General features: G+C 32.0%; 1 protein-coding gene and 1 long non-coding RNA gene across 2 annotated transcripts; both read left to right on the top strand.

Annotated features, from left to right (window-relative positions):
- Window positions 1-1,258: 1,258 nt before the first annotated feature.
- On the top strand, window positions 1,259-4,051 carry LOC112526961. The gene is made up of 2 exons (XR_003070668.1): window positions 1,259-1,462; window positions 3,723-4,051. It is a non-coding gene; the product is annotated as an uncharacterized LOC112526961 (long non-coding RNA).
- A 4,778-nt stretch (window positions 4,052-8,829) lies between these two features.
- On the top strand, window positions 8,830-10,043 carry LOC112526569 (auxin-repressed 12.5 kDa protein-like). The gene is made up of 3 exons (XM_025136910.1): window positions 8,830-8,966; window positions 9,239-9,449; window positions 9,738-10,043. The coding sequence occupies exons 1-3, from the start codon at window positions 8,846-8,848 to the stop codon at window positions 9,772-9,774; spliced, it is 369 nt and encodes a 122-aa protein (XP_024992678.1). The 5' UTR covers window positions 8,830-8,845; the 3' UTR covers window positions 9,775-10,043.
- Window positions 10,044-14,157: the final 4,114 nt, after the last annotated feature.

The raw sequence follows: 14,157 nt of genomic DNA, 5'->3' as shown, positions 1-14,157 counted from the left end.
AGAGACTTCGTGAAGATGCTTATAAGCTAGCTATTGATGCATCACATCCAGGAGAATATATTTTCTCATATATCCCAATCTCTACAAAATGGGTAATACCCATAGAAAGCAAATATGCTCATTTAAAACCTAATGAGGTTTCTGCATTTTATTTTAAAAATTATGCTGATTCTTTTATTTATCCAAAAGACTTTCAGTATTTTCAAGATATTTTAGTCGCCACTAATTCAGTGGAATTCGAATCAACTAAAAGAGGAAGTGATGAAATTGCTTATAGCAAAGCTATAATTAGAAAGGTAATTAGACCCGATCAGTGAGAAGGTGATTTGTTCAAACAATACGAATTTACCAAAACCCTAAGGAATTGAATCACTACTCTTCGATTCAACTATTTTGATTATATCAATGCCTGGGAACATGCTTTCTATTACGAAAACAGGCAAAGGAAATTCTCATGGTGGATACAACTTTCAAAATTCACGCAAGGAGAACAATTTTCTAACTGGTTTATAACATGGTTTACTCAATGGGGATTATATCATATTTGTCTACCTGACAAAATTAGATCTATATATGAAGATTTTGTTAAAACAAATCCTACTTTAAAAAACCATTCATTTTTGGTTTGTTGTACTTTATGAAGTACCCTGGGTGGTAAGATGAGAAATATTTATTTCTCATAAAAATCTCTCCAAATTAGGAGAAACATTCCAACCAATTCCTTATATAGGAAAACGAATATTAATCAAATGGTGGGCTAAATTCAATTTTTTTCGAAAATTCAATTTTTTTCATCAGAGGATTAATTAATCTTGAACCTCCAAAACCACCACAGCCACAATTATCTGATTGGCTGAAAGAGTTTACCTCAAAGGTTCCTAAAGAGGATTTGCAAAAAATCATTTCACTCTTAAGAGAGGACACAGAAATGGAAGAAGCTGGTTCCTCTTCCTCAACTAGAAGCCACGGAAATTCTGATCAAGAAGATAATCTTATGGACGAGCAAGATGTCCAAGATCCCTTTAAAGATTAAGAGCTAAAAGCTTCGGTTTTTGGCGTAATTAATGGCATATAATATTTCTAGAAGATGATGTATGCGATAACGTCAACATCAAATTATTGAGGTTACTGTTCATATGACACATGCAATGACGTCAGCACCTCAATTATTGTATTTACTGTTCTTCTGCTTTTTCGGTCTTTATATAGCCGATTGTTTTTTTTTTCATTTTTGTTGTGCAATTTTTAGAGTTCTCTCTCTCTCTCTCTCTCTCTCTCTCTATATATATATATATATATAACAATTTTGTAATCCTTTGTATTATAGTTTGATATTAATAAAAGATGGCCTTTGTGTACTTATATAGAGCGATCCTGTATAGTTGATCCTGTAAAATTTGGTATCAGAGCCATCTGAAGACTTTCTACTTGAAGATTAACGAAGAACAACTCTTTTATCAAGGTAATTGTTATTTTACTAATTATTTAAGTCTCTTTGATTTGTTAGTCGCGTTTAGATCCTGACGGTAAGTCCCAAGGTGAGGCTCGAATAGGTGATCTTGTAAAAGTCGTTGACTGTTGATGAGAGTCTTGAATTAATGAGTGATTTAATAAGAACCTTGAGAAGACAAAATTCTTCTCAATCTTCATTCTCTTCATCTTCTGTTTCTAAAGAAACAAAGAATTAATTATAAAGGAAAACATAGATTATGATCTATGTAATTGAAAATTACCAAAAACTAGTTCAAATGAGATTTATAAATCAAATTTTTCGTTTAAAAACGATTATATTATTAAAACTATGAAAGAGGCTATTCCTAAATCACAAGGTTTCAGCAAAAATATAAATTTTTGCATTTGGGAATGGTTCAAGTAGCCTTGAACCTGCAACCAGATTAGGTTTAAATACCTCAGCACTTATTTGTCTAAGAGACAAAATACATCGTAAATTTCAAGATTCACTCTTAGGAGTTATAGAATCTAGTCTATGCGACAGACCGATTTATTTTTCGTGTTTTCCAAATTTTACTTTATCTTTAAGTGATCCGCATCTTATGCATACTCTAACTCTAGATATTAAATCTGAAGGTTATGATATGCTCCCTGGATCGGAAAACGTAATCCTTATTTATAGGATCCATTACAAAGTAATGAATACAGTTGTCCCTAATATTAAACAAAGTTTAGATTTAAATCAAAAAGGGGGAAACAACTATATTTATTACTAATATTACTAAAAGCAATACTATTATTCCTAAAACCATTTCTTGGAATGAAGTCAGTCTACCTGAGCAATGGATTTTGGAACAGGCTAATGAGCCTAAGAAAGCTGAAAATAATAAGTTGGAAAAAATAATTGAATATCCCGACGGGGATGTTGAATTAAGATTTTCGAAAGATAGAATTACTAGATTGAAGTCATATTCATCTAGATATTCTACATCTTCAATTCCAACTTCTTCTTATGAGAAGGAATCTGTTGTAAGAACAAATTTTACTAAAGACGAAGTTTGTCAACCAATTTATAAGGTTGAAATTCATAGTTTCTCAGCGAGTAAAATTCCTCATTCTCCAACAGCTTCAGATATGGGTTATACTGAAGATTATGGAATAAATGTTTTATCAAAACAAGAAAAAGAATTTCCTTTTTCTGGACGATTTGAAAAAGAATTTTATTCTCTAGAAAATGAATTAAAAAGAAAATGGTTTTTAACCCAAAATGATGAATTCAAACAGTTATACTTTAACAGGTTTGAATACATGATTAAAAGTATGGGTGATGACATTGAAATTAACTTTTTCGAATACATTGAAAGAGTTTTTAAATTAAAAGGATATATTTTTCCTAATTTTTCGGATCAGGATTATATTCTTGGTCTAGAAAGTAAGTATAAAACTTACTTAACGAGAGTAAAAAAAAACTATTAGGAGTATTCATCCTCCTGATATGAATTTAATTATAAATAGGGATATTGAAGAAATCTCAGCTTCACCCTACAAAAAATCATCTTCAATAGAATCTGTTATTGAACAGAATAATTACACCAATCTATCTCTTCAATCTATTGGAGAACAATTAGATAAAATTGAAAATGGAAAATTAAATAATTTTCCTGATTGTTCATAAACACATGTTCCATTCCAAGTTGATTTTCAAGTTGGAAAGGTAAATTTGTCTTACATCATGGAATAATCCTATTTGCTTTATCGCTAAACCTTTATATGAAAGGTTAAGAAATAATCCTCCAGCATGGACTAATGAGCATACTAATGCAGTCAAAAGGATTAAACAACAAATTAAGAAAATTCCTTGTTTAGCACTGCCTAATCCTGAAGCTTTTAAGATAGTAGAAACTGATGCTTCGGATATAGGATATGGTGGTATTCTAAAGCAACGCCTTAAAGGCAAAGAACAATTAGTTTGATTTACGTTTGGAATATGGCATGGATCAAGAGTTGATTACTTTACTGTTAAAAAAGAAATTTTGAGTATAGTACTAACAATACACAATTTCGAATCTGATTTAATAAATCAAAAATTTCTTATTAGAATAGATTGTAAATCTGCCAAAGAAATTTTATTAAAAGATGTTAAAAACATAGCCTCTAAGCAAATATTTGCTAGATGGCAGACCATTATGTCAATATTTGACTTTGATATTGAGTTTATTTTAGATGAATCAAATTCTCTTCCAGATTTCCTAACTCGTGAATTTTTGCAGGGTAAAAATGAGCAAACGGCCGGATAAAGCCCAAAAACAAGTGGTAAAACCCCCAACTCAAGGAGGAAGTAAAACTTCGTTTAAATCTATTACAATGACTCCGGCAGACCAAGTTAAAAAACAAAAGATCAATGAAACCCCGCCTGCTGAGAGACTTCGTGAAGATGCTTATAAGCTAGCTATTAATGCATCACATCCAGGAGAATATATTTTCCCATATATCCCAATCTCTACAAATTGGGTAATACCCAAAGAAAGCAAATATGCTCATTTAAAAACTAATGAGGTTTCTGCATTTGATTTTAAAAAATTATGTTGATTCTTTTGTTTATCCAAAAGACTTTTAGTATTTTCAAGATATTTTAGTCACCACTAATTCAGTGGAATTCTAATCAACTAAAAGAGGAAGTGATGAAATTGCTTATAGCAAAGCTATAATCAGAAAAGTAATTAGACCCGATAAGTGGGAAGGTGATTTGTTCAAACAATATGAATTTACCAAAACCCTAAGGAATCGAATCACTACTCTTCGATTCAACTATTTTGATTATATCAATGCATGGGAACATGCTTTCTATTACGAAAACAGGCAAAGGAAATTCTCATGGTGGATACAATTTTCAAAATTCACCCAAGGAGAACAATTTCCTAACTGGTTTATAACCTGGTTTACTCAATGGGGATTATATCTTATTTGTCTACCTGACAAAATTAGATCTATATATGAAGATTTTGTTAAAACAAATCCTACTTTAAAAAACCATTCTTTTTGGTTTGTTGTACTTTATGAAGGATCTTGGGTGGTAAGATGAGAAATATTTATTTCTCATAAAAATCTCTCCAAATTAGGAGAAACATTCCAACCAATTCCTTATATAAGAAAACGAATATTAAGACAAATTTAGGACAACCTCTTGTTTGGTTAAAACACATAAACCATTTTGATGTAAGACAAATTTACCTTTACAACTTGAAAATCAACTTGGAATGGAACATGTGTTGATGAACACTCAGGAAAATTATTTAATTTTCCATTTTCAATTCTATCTAATTGTTCTCTAATAGATTGAAGAGATAGATTGATGTAATTATTCTGTTCAATAACAGATTCTATTGAAGAAGATTTTTTGTAGGGTGAAGCTGAGATTTCTTCATTATCCCTATTTATAATTAAATTCATATCAGGAGGATGAATACTCCTAATAGTTTTCTTTACTCTCGTTAAGTAAGTTTTATGCTTACTTTCTAGACCAAAAATATAATCCTGATCCGAAAAATTAGGAAAAATATATTCTTTTAATTTAAAAACTCTTTCAATGTATTTGAAAAAGTTAATTTCAAGGTCATCACCCATACTTTTAATCATGTTTTGCAGTGAATTACTTATGTTTTATAATATACAGTAAATTATGTTTTCTATCCCTGTGGTCTGTTAAAAAAATTGTGACTTTCGTATGTATTTAGACAAAAATTTGATTACGTGCAATCTCAATCAGTCTCACACAAAACTTGTCTCCAAGGACATCAATGTGGAGGGACATTTGTTAGCTTTCTCAGCCCTCAAGGGCTGAGGCTAGTAGGGGGGAGGGGTCTATGATCAAACCAAGGATCTGTCATGTATTTGGATAAATGTCACTCTACCTCTTTGTCAACTGAGCTACATGCTAGAGGCTTAATTGAACCGAGACTTTCATCCTTATGGGTTTGAAATTGCGATTTTCATTGCTATGATTTGTAATTCATTGTTATTTCCGTCTTTGAAGCTATGTCTTTAAATATGAGGGATGAAAATAACAATAAATTGTAAATTATAAAAATGAAAATATAGGGATGAAAATCGAAACAAAAATATTAAGTTTCCTATAGGGGGTAAAAATGTAATTTGGTCTATAATTAAATAATTACACACATTATATTTAATAATAAAATTACTTTTGGCACCTTGTTTTTAATCAAACTAACGGCTGTTAACGATGAGGTTGTCACGTGTCAATGATGTCGACACACCAACAACAAAAACAACAAGACAACTTTTGATTTATAGTATATTACAAAATGGTCCCTCAACTATGCCTCAGTTTACACTTTCCTCATCTTAGTTTAAATCATAATGTTTCTTATACAAACTATCCAATATGGACAAAAACTTGATTACTAACAACCCTAATCGGACCCACATGGAACCCCATTCTGAGAAATTGTCCAATATAACATCGTCACTATTACTTGTTAGCTTGCTCATATACATTTTTTTGTTAGTGCTTTTGTTTACATATATGTTGTCATATGCATTAAAAACTAATATCGGGATACCTCAAAGGTTAAAAGTACCAAGAGGTCCCAGATTTAAATCCAAATAAAAATCCCCTTGTGGCCACAGAGGTTCAAATGCGGTGACTCCGGGCTCTGAAAGCAGGTTGGATATCCAGGTTAATAAAAAAAAAAAAACTAATATCGGGATAAGTGTGCTTAAGACTCGTACAAGAAATTATCAAGAATCAATAATAAGATATACATCTTATGCATGAAAAACGATATTCCCATGAGATTAAGACAGAAAAGAAAATGTATCTTTTAAATGAGGTTGGACCAGTTATTGAGAAACCATTATCTTGAAAGTGAAATTCATTGTGAATACAAGTGAAGTCTAGAAATTGTTTGCTCCATAAGGTTTACATCACAAACCTTTCAAACTTGTGCACTCGAGGTTGAGGGTTTGGAATACGTAGAAACATATTTCAAATTAAGGATTAATAGAATTTTTGATTGGCTGGTAGCCTTATCGGGTTTCACTTATTGGTTAGATACGACATGAATCTGGCCCTAATCTCACTCTTATCGATTTGTACATTTTATAAACCAATGAAACATCACGTCAGCTCAGGTTGACTTTCGATGGACGATCAATTATTGTTCACCCCTATTTTTAACCATTGAAGGTTGAAATCTTATATTTTATGCCACTTTGATATAATCGAAAAGTGGATGACATTTGTAAGAGTTTCAAATTAAAGTAACAAACGTGAAGGTTGACATATTTTATAGGGACTATTTACGTAATTATAGTAACACGTGTACAACGGCCGTCACCTACTGGTTACTGAGAGTGAAGATACTATCTTACTGGGCCCCATCTCTTCATCCTTATCCACGTTGATTTTATCCATTTCCACTCTCACTTCTTCTTTTCCACACACCCTCATAATTCATTTTTGTCTTTTATTGCCAAAATAGAGGTCTTGTGGGACCCACATTCATTCATTGAAATTTTGTTCGATGTAAGTTCAAAATTTTTTTTTTTTCTTCTGGAATTACTTATTTGAAACAACTTATTTATTTTATTTTATAAATTAAATTTATTAAAAGTTTTAAAAATAATTTTTAATGTACAAAGTATTATATATGTATGTGCAAAGTCTTAAAAATTTTAAAAATAACTTATAATACATTAAGTATTACTACTTTATATATTTAATTTTAAAATCTCTTAATCTATAATTAAAATAACATAGAGTGCAAGTTACTAATGAACATTATTATCTTTTTTTTTTCATGTTTGCAAAATACTTTTGACACTTTTTACTATGTCTTCACTATTTCATTTCTCTATGTCTTCTCCTCATTCCCTAATGTGAGATTCAAACTGATATTCATCATGGGTTGTTAAAAGTTATTTCATTCATCTCTCATTCAATTGCTCTAGAACTCTTAGTATTGTTCTCGATCTCTTGATTCTTTGCTCTTGGTGTAAATCGAACATATTTGTGGAGTCGTTTAAATATGTTAGATTTTAAATATATTGGATTTTAAACTGTATACATTTTTTTCATCGATAGACTGTAATTGAAACCATAACTCTTATTTATTCAAATTGTATTAATATGTAAAGACCATGTGTAACTTATATCATCGTTAAATATTCTCTAATAAAACCAGTGAAACTTCAAAATCGTTAAATTCACGGCTCCCGCCGCATTGCGCGAGTACACAACTAGTATTTTTTTATATAAGTCTTTATTAACTTATTATAAGTTAAAATGATTTAATTTTTTTTTTATTATTGGTTTGGTATCGGTATAAGCTGTTTATCCAAACACTTAAAAATGTTTATTACCGGTGTCACACTGAAATAAGTCAATAAGTTGTTTTTATAAGCTATCCCAAATACACCCTTTTTTCAGCTCAATTTATACATACCTCGATTAATTTTATTGGTCCTGAAAAATAGTATGGAAAAACTTCAATGGCCTTGCATGAAACAACGGCTAAATTGGGAATTCAGTTTCAAAAATGAATCCCACTAATACCGTTTGGGAGATTGGTTATTTTGGTCAATTTTCATTTAAAATCTCAAATAAGGTATTGGGTTATTTACCAAACACTTACCTTATCGGATGTCACTTGGTACTTTGTCGAATGCCTATGACAAGAGTCGAGAATCTTACCTGGTTAATGACATGGCGAGACCAAGATATCAGTTAAGTGAGAAAAAGAAATTATTACCAATAAACACTTGTCTAATAAAAAAACGTTTATCAACAATCTATTTTGACAACCGAAAATAAGAAATTTTACCGATAAATATATATACCCAATAACCATTTGGTAAACATGCTCTAATTGATCATCATTTTTTTTATTAACGTGGATATCCAACCCGCTATACGAGCCGACTAATCACAGGACGACCACCTGCTTTGCAGATAGCTCGGAGTCACCGCATTTGAACCTCCGTGGCCACAAGATGATTTTTATTCTTCTTTGAATTTAAACCTTGAACCTCCTAATACTTTTGACCTTTGAAGCAAGCTCAAATCAATCAGACACGACCCTTGAGGTTATTGCTCATCATTCTTAAATTAACTACAAAAAGTAACAACCTAATTGAGTTTTTTTTAATAGTTTTAATACTTTCTTTAATAATTTTTAAACTTAGTGATTAAATTAAAAATCAATATTTGGAGGGAAGACTTGATAATGGTTTTTGTGGCCTGGAAATAGCAAAACTGTAAACACTAACCACAGTTAAGAAGATAACCATGGATGAGTTTAGAGGCAGCCAAGATATTTCATCATTCTATATATAGCAACTCAAGTAGCTTCATCCTTCAAGAACACCATTCATGATTAATCAACCAGCTGCCATGGTTCTTATAGATCAGATGTGGGACGAAGTTGTCGCCGGACCTCAGCCACAGCGCGGCCTTGGCAAGCTCCGGAAGGTCGACACCGTCACCAATAAAGGTGGTGATTCCTCCATGCATCCATCGCTATTCTTTCCATTCCATACATTATCATCTTCACGTGTATCGGCGATCATGTTCATAGTTTCTGTGAAGTACGAAATTAGATCGGTCTAACAGTTGATCAATCAAATATATTCTAATTGCTATACAGATTTTAATCGATTAGTTGAATTTGTTTGGAAATTTGAGATCGTACGGATGCGTGAAAACTTGTGATCGACTGGTTTGAAACTCAGATCTGACGTTTAGGTTAAAATTTGTGATATGTAGGAGAAGGAAGCAGTAAATTCCATAAGTCTCTATCGATGCCGGCGACTCCGACGACGCCAGGAACTCCTACGACTCCGTCACCAACGGCGGCGCGTAAGGATAATGTGTGGAGGAGTGTGTTTAACCCCGGTAGTAACCTGGCTACTAAAGGCATCGGATCTAATTACTTTGACAGCCCTAAATCCGTCGGATCTCCCACTGTTTACGACTGGTAATAATTAATCATGTTCTTCATCATTATTTGCTTTTTTTATGATCAATTCCTAAAACAAAACGATGATTCAAATCACCTTTAATCTATGATTCTGGAAACAGCTTCAAAACCTCTTTCATGATCAATCAAACATGGATTTCTAATTGATCATTGATGATTAGCTTTTTGAAATCAGATCTCGATGAAGTTGATCATCATCAATAATTAATGCTATTAATATGTATTTTTAGATTATTTGATTAAACATTTGGTTCATAATTTGGGGATTCGTATCTGTGAACGTAGGCTGTACAGTGGGGAAACAAGGAGCAAGCATCGTTAAGCTGCTAAAGTGATCGGTGGGTGACTGTAAATACCGTACTCTCTTTCATAGATCGCCACGTATCCTGTTTGAAGTGGTTTTTGCTTATGATAAAAGCCGTATAGTAGCTATCCTGTCTTTACTGTGTACCCTTGTTCTAATCCGTTAGATCAAAAAGAATGAACGGTCGATGTGAGCTACTACTATACTAATATGTAGTGTTTTATGTGTAAATTTTTTGTTTTTTTATTGTAATATTAATTAATGTTATCTTGTGTTGCTTCTTGTTTTGGATTATTTTCTTGATAGGATTAAACTTAAAAATAGTTATTTACTAGTAATTTTGAATTTTAAGTAATATGCATCAATAAAAAGTAATTTATATATAAAAAATAGTTTTTAAAAGTTTTGGTCAAATGTTTAATAATATAGTATAGATATTTTGATTTTTTAGATCTGTTAATTAATTATTTATCGATAAATTGTTAAAATTACAAGGGTTTATAAGAAGGTACCAAAATTTAAGTTGATTACTTTGGTTTTAAAAACTATATGGTAACGTTCAGCAAAGCAATATAGTGACATGTTTTAGTAACATTTTTTCCTCATGACAGAACCATTAAGCGGTAGGTTGCGTATTTTTCAATGTAGGTCTGCTCGATCATCACTTTTTGTTTAATTTAATAATGGTACTGATTATTAAGTTCTTCACTCATTGGTGTTCGGTCCGGTTTATGCTTTATCCCGATTGAGTTTATGGGACTAAGGGGATGTTTACCAAGCACTTACCCGGTAAGTGTTTGCCGGTAAAATTTAACATTATTATTTACTTACCGGATAAGATTTTAATCCATCAAAACGATATTGTATGCAATAATTCACCCGATAAGCGTTTACTGTGGTAAGAGTCGTCGCTCTCACTTATCGGGTAAGACTCATGGTCCTTGTCTCGCTTTTACCAGGTAAGATTCTTAGTCTTTACCATATTCATCCGATGAGGTAATATGACTTGGTAAACGCAAACTCAGGTAAGTGTTTGGTAAACGGCCCCTAAGAATAATAACCAGGAATATTTTTCTTAATCTTTTCGAAAATTCTTGTCTCTATAAAAGATTTGAACTCCTGCTTATATGATGTCGTATACATTCCACACTTGAGTTGAACCTCAAAATTAATTAAATGTAACAAAATGAAACATTATATGTATAGTTCACGTTTGACCAAAACTTAGAACCGAAGTTGATTGATATACTGTTTGAAATCAACTTCATATGACGATATAATCCGTTATTTTGCATGTTAAATGTTAATTTGGGAGAAAAAATAGTGACACGATAGTTGAATTTTTTTAGTGTTCAATAGACCCATCATTTTTAATATTTTCAATGGCTAGGTTGAAAATGATGCTAAAATGGTTTATGAGTTGTTTGTTTATCTTTTAATAGTTGCATTACGAGACAACATTTGAATGGTTAAGAGTTGAATTTTGTTTGACAAAAAAAAAATATGTCTCTTAATAGTTATAAAACACTTTGGATGAGTTTGTATCTTGGGCCTCTTTGAACCATTCAGCGCCTAATTTCATTATGAACAATTACTAAACAACCATATTTCATTTTACACTATATCAGAAGAGTTTTGTAATTACTCTGACTACTTAATCATATTGTATTAAATCATTCAACAACTACCAAATAGTCCCAAGATGGTGTAAAACTACTCTATGAATATGAGACCCATAAATCTAAGTTTGGCTTCTATGTTGATCCATTTAGAACTTATAATTTGTTACTCCTCGGTAAATTACATCTAAAAGCATCTTTAACAGATGCTTCAAAATAAAGAATTTAAAAGTCAAATTTTTTTAAAGAAAATTTTACTCATTTCCAAAAAAATTCTTCATTTTTGAAGATTACAACATTAATTATATTGTTATAATATTTAATATCTTTCATAAAATTTAAGTAGCCGCTTTTGATTTTGAACGGAAATTAGATAGATCTTCATTAAGGTGAGTTCATAGGTTGGGCTATATAAATTTGGGCCCAAATGCAAATAATAGCCCCCAAAATTTTGGAGGTCATCTTCATAAACCAAGATTTAACATGTTAATATAGGGTTTTGATTATTTGTATCGTAAGTTGCATCCTTCTCTAGACTTGGCATTAAATATCACTCCCAAAATAAATGTCTACGATTAAAATGGCACACTGTTATATATATATATATATATATATATATCCATTCAAGGAGAACTGATTAGTTTGTGGCAACTGTGAGATCCAATCTCAACCACATATCAATGGATAAATTAGAAAACTAACAATTTTGGTAATTTGAGTTGAAATTATCATTAGAGGGAATTCTAGATATTTTTAGAACTCCTCTCTCCAACCTCCGGTAAACATTATTTCGGCCGGTACCAAATAATCACAAAGATATACAATGTGATATCACCGTGATACCATTGTGATATGAACTATGATACCAACCCAAACGTTAAAAACATAATATAAATTTAAGAGATACATACAGACAATCCACGTTGTGATACCAAAAATACATACAAGATGCATTGTGAAACCGAATGTGGTATCAATTGGGGTACCACTATGATACCACTCACACCAACTATATTACCATTGTGATACTAAACCTTACACTATATTACCACTGTTTCAGTTTCACTTTCTGTTTCAGTTTCTTGAAATCGTTTCCTTGATCTGATTCCCATTTTGGAGCCCTAATTTTGGTTGATTTTGTGAAAACGAAGATCCATGAATGTATCATCAATCATCGCAACACTTTGATCTGGAGCAGGACAATGCTACTTTCGGTTTTGGTGGTGGAGAACCAACTTAATGGCTTTCTGGCGAAGATCTCCGCCCTTCTTCACCTTCTCACCGCCGTAATCTTTCCGCTTTTTCCAGTTCCACCGCCACTACTGTTGCCAGCAATGTCGACCGTCTTCTCTTCAATGACCTCGTCCAGATCGTTCCCCTTGTTCAATATTTGATTGTAAGTCGCTCTTTCACAAAGACACACACACACATCTTTGTTTATGGATATTAAGCGGTCAGGGCCGTCGATGGAGTCGCTATCGTTGGATTTGGCAATGATGAGGGTGGTTTTCCGATTGGGTTTGAATCGGATCTAGTGGGAAGATAGATAGATAAAGGAATTTGGGAGAGAGAGAGAGAGGACTTAAATGTAAAATTGGAATTCTAAACTAATTAAAGTAACTTGAAATCATATTAATTTACTAAGAAATCATATTTACTAACTTACCCTCATATTTATTTTAAGAAATCATATTAATTATCATGAATGATTGGTCCACGTTGGATCTCACAATTACCACAAACTAAATAATTCTCATTTGATTAGGCCCATATATATACATATGTAATTATTACACTTTTCAAATAACTAAATGACACTTTTACTCTTGATAATGGAGAGAAATAAACTTTCTCTATCTCATAATTAAGGGTAAGAATGGAACAAAAATTACTTGTGGAAGCGAACACTTATGTTGAGACAAACTAAAATAAAAATGTGAACATTTAATTCGGGAGTACCAAGAAGAACCAAACACATTCTAGAAAACTCCTCAATCTTCTAGGAGTTGTCTCAAGATCTTTTTACATAAATATCTAGGTAGAATATTCTAGACTTGTACACAATGCCGATAAATAGATGGTAGTATCTTACATGTTCGTATTTGTTCATTTGGCTTTTGTAGTCTCGAGTTTGTCAGCTTAGTAACAATACCAAGGACCGCACACAAGCTTCTAAAGACAACTCCATAACACTTTCGGTTAAATAACAGTATAATTTAATCTCATCGACTATGAAGTTGTACGTTTAAAGTATTGATATGATATCTGTAGGTCTGTGAGTTTTTGCCTTTTTAAACAAGATAACCACATGCTAATTCAACTTAATGTACAATGATATGTGTAAATAAGTTAGTTTGTATAAATTAAGTAGTTTTTTTTATTAACCAGGATATCCAACGCGCTATGCGAGCTGACTAATCCCAAAGCGACCGCTCCCTTCGTGGGTAGCCCGTCGTCACCGCATTTGAACCTCCGTGGCTACAAGGGGATTTTTATTCCTTCTTGGATTTGAGACTGAGACCTCCTGATACTTTTGACCTTTGGAGCCAAGCTCAAACCAATCAGAGACCACCCTTGTGGTTAATTTTAATGACTCTTCCTCCCACCGGTTGTGGGTTTTGTCAATATGCTTCCTTTTAAAACCCATGTGCAATTCATATATTTGAAACGGTCATATATGTTTCATATATGAAAGGGAAAAGTACAATAAAAACCAATGGACTTTCTTGTTTGGAATGATTAAGTCCTTAGACTTTTTTTTGGAACAAATAAGTCCTTGGAC

Source organism: Cynara cardunculus (assembly GCF_001531365.2).
Source record: "Cynara cardunculus var. scolymus isolate 2C chromosome LG 14, CcrdV1, whole genome shotgun sequence".
Classification (NCBI taxonomy): Eukaryota; Viridiplantae; Streptophyta; class Magnoliopsida; order Asterales; family Asteraceae; genus Cynara; species Cynara cardunculus.
Note: the sequence above shows the minus strand (reverse complement) of the source record. Positions and strands in the feature narration are given on the sequence as shown.

Excerpts from the sequence above, each read along its gene's own strand:
- LOC112526569 (XM_025136910.1), top strand. The coding sequence starts at position 8,846 with ATGATTAATCAACCAGCTGCCATGGTTCTTATAGATCAGATGTGGGAC. Across the intron at positions 8,967-9,238 it reads CGACACCGTCACCAATAAAG|GAGAAGGAAGCAGTAAATTC; the intron begins GTGGTGATTCCT and ends TGTGATATGTAG. Across the intron at positions 9,450-9,737 it reads TCTCCCACTGTTTACGACTG|GCTGTACAGTGGGGAAACAA; the intron begins GTAATAATTAAT and ends CTGTGAACGTAG.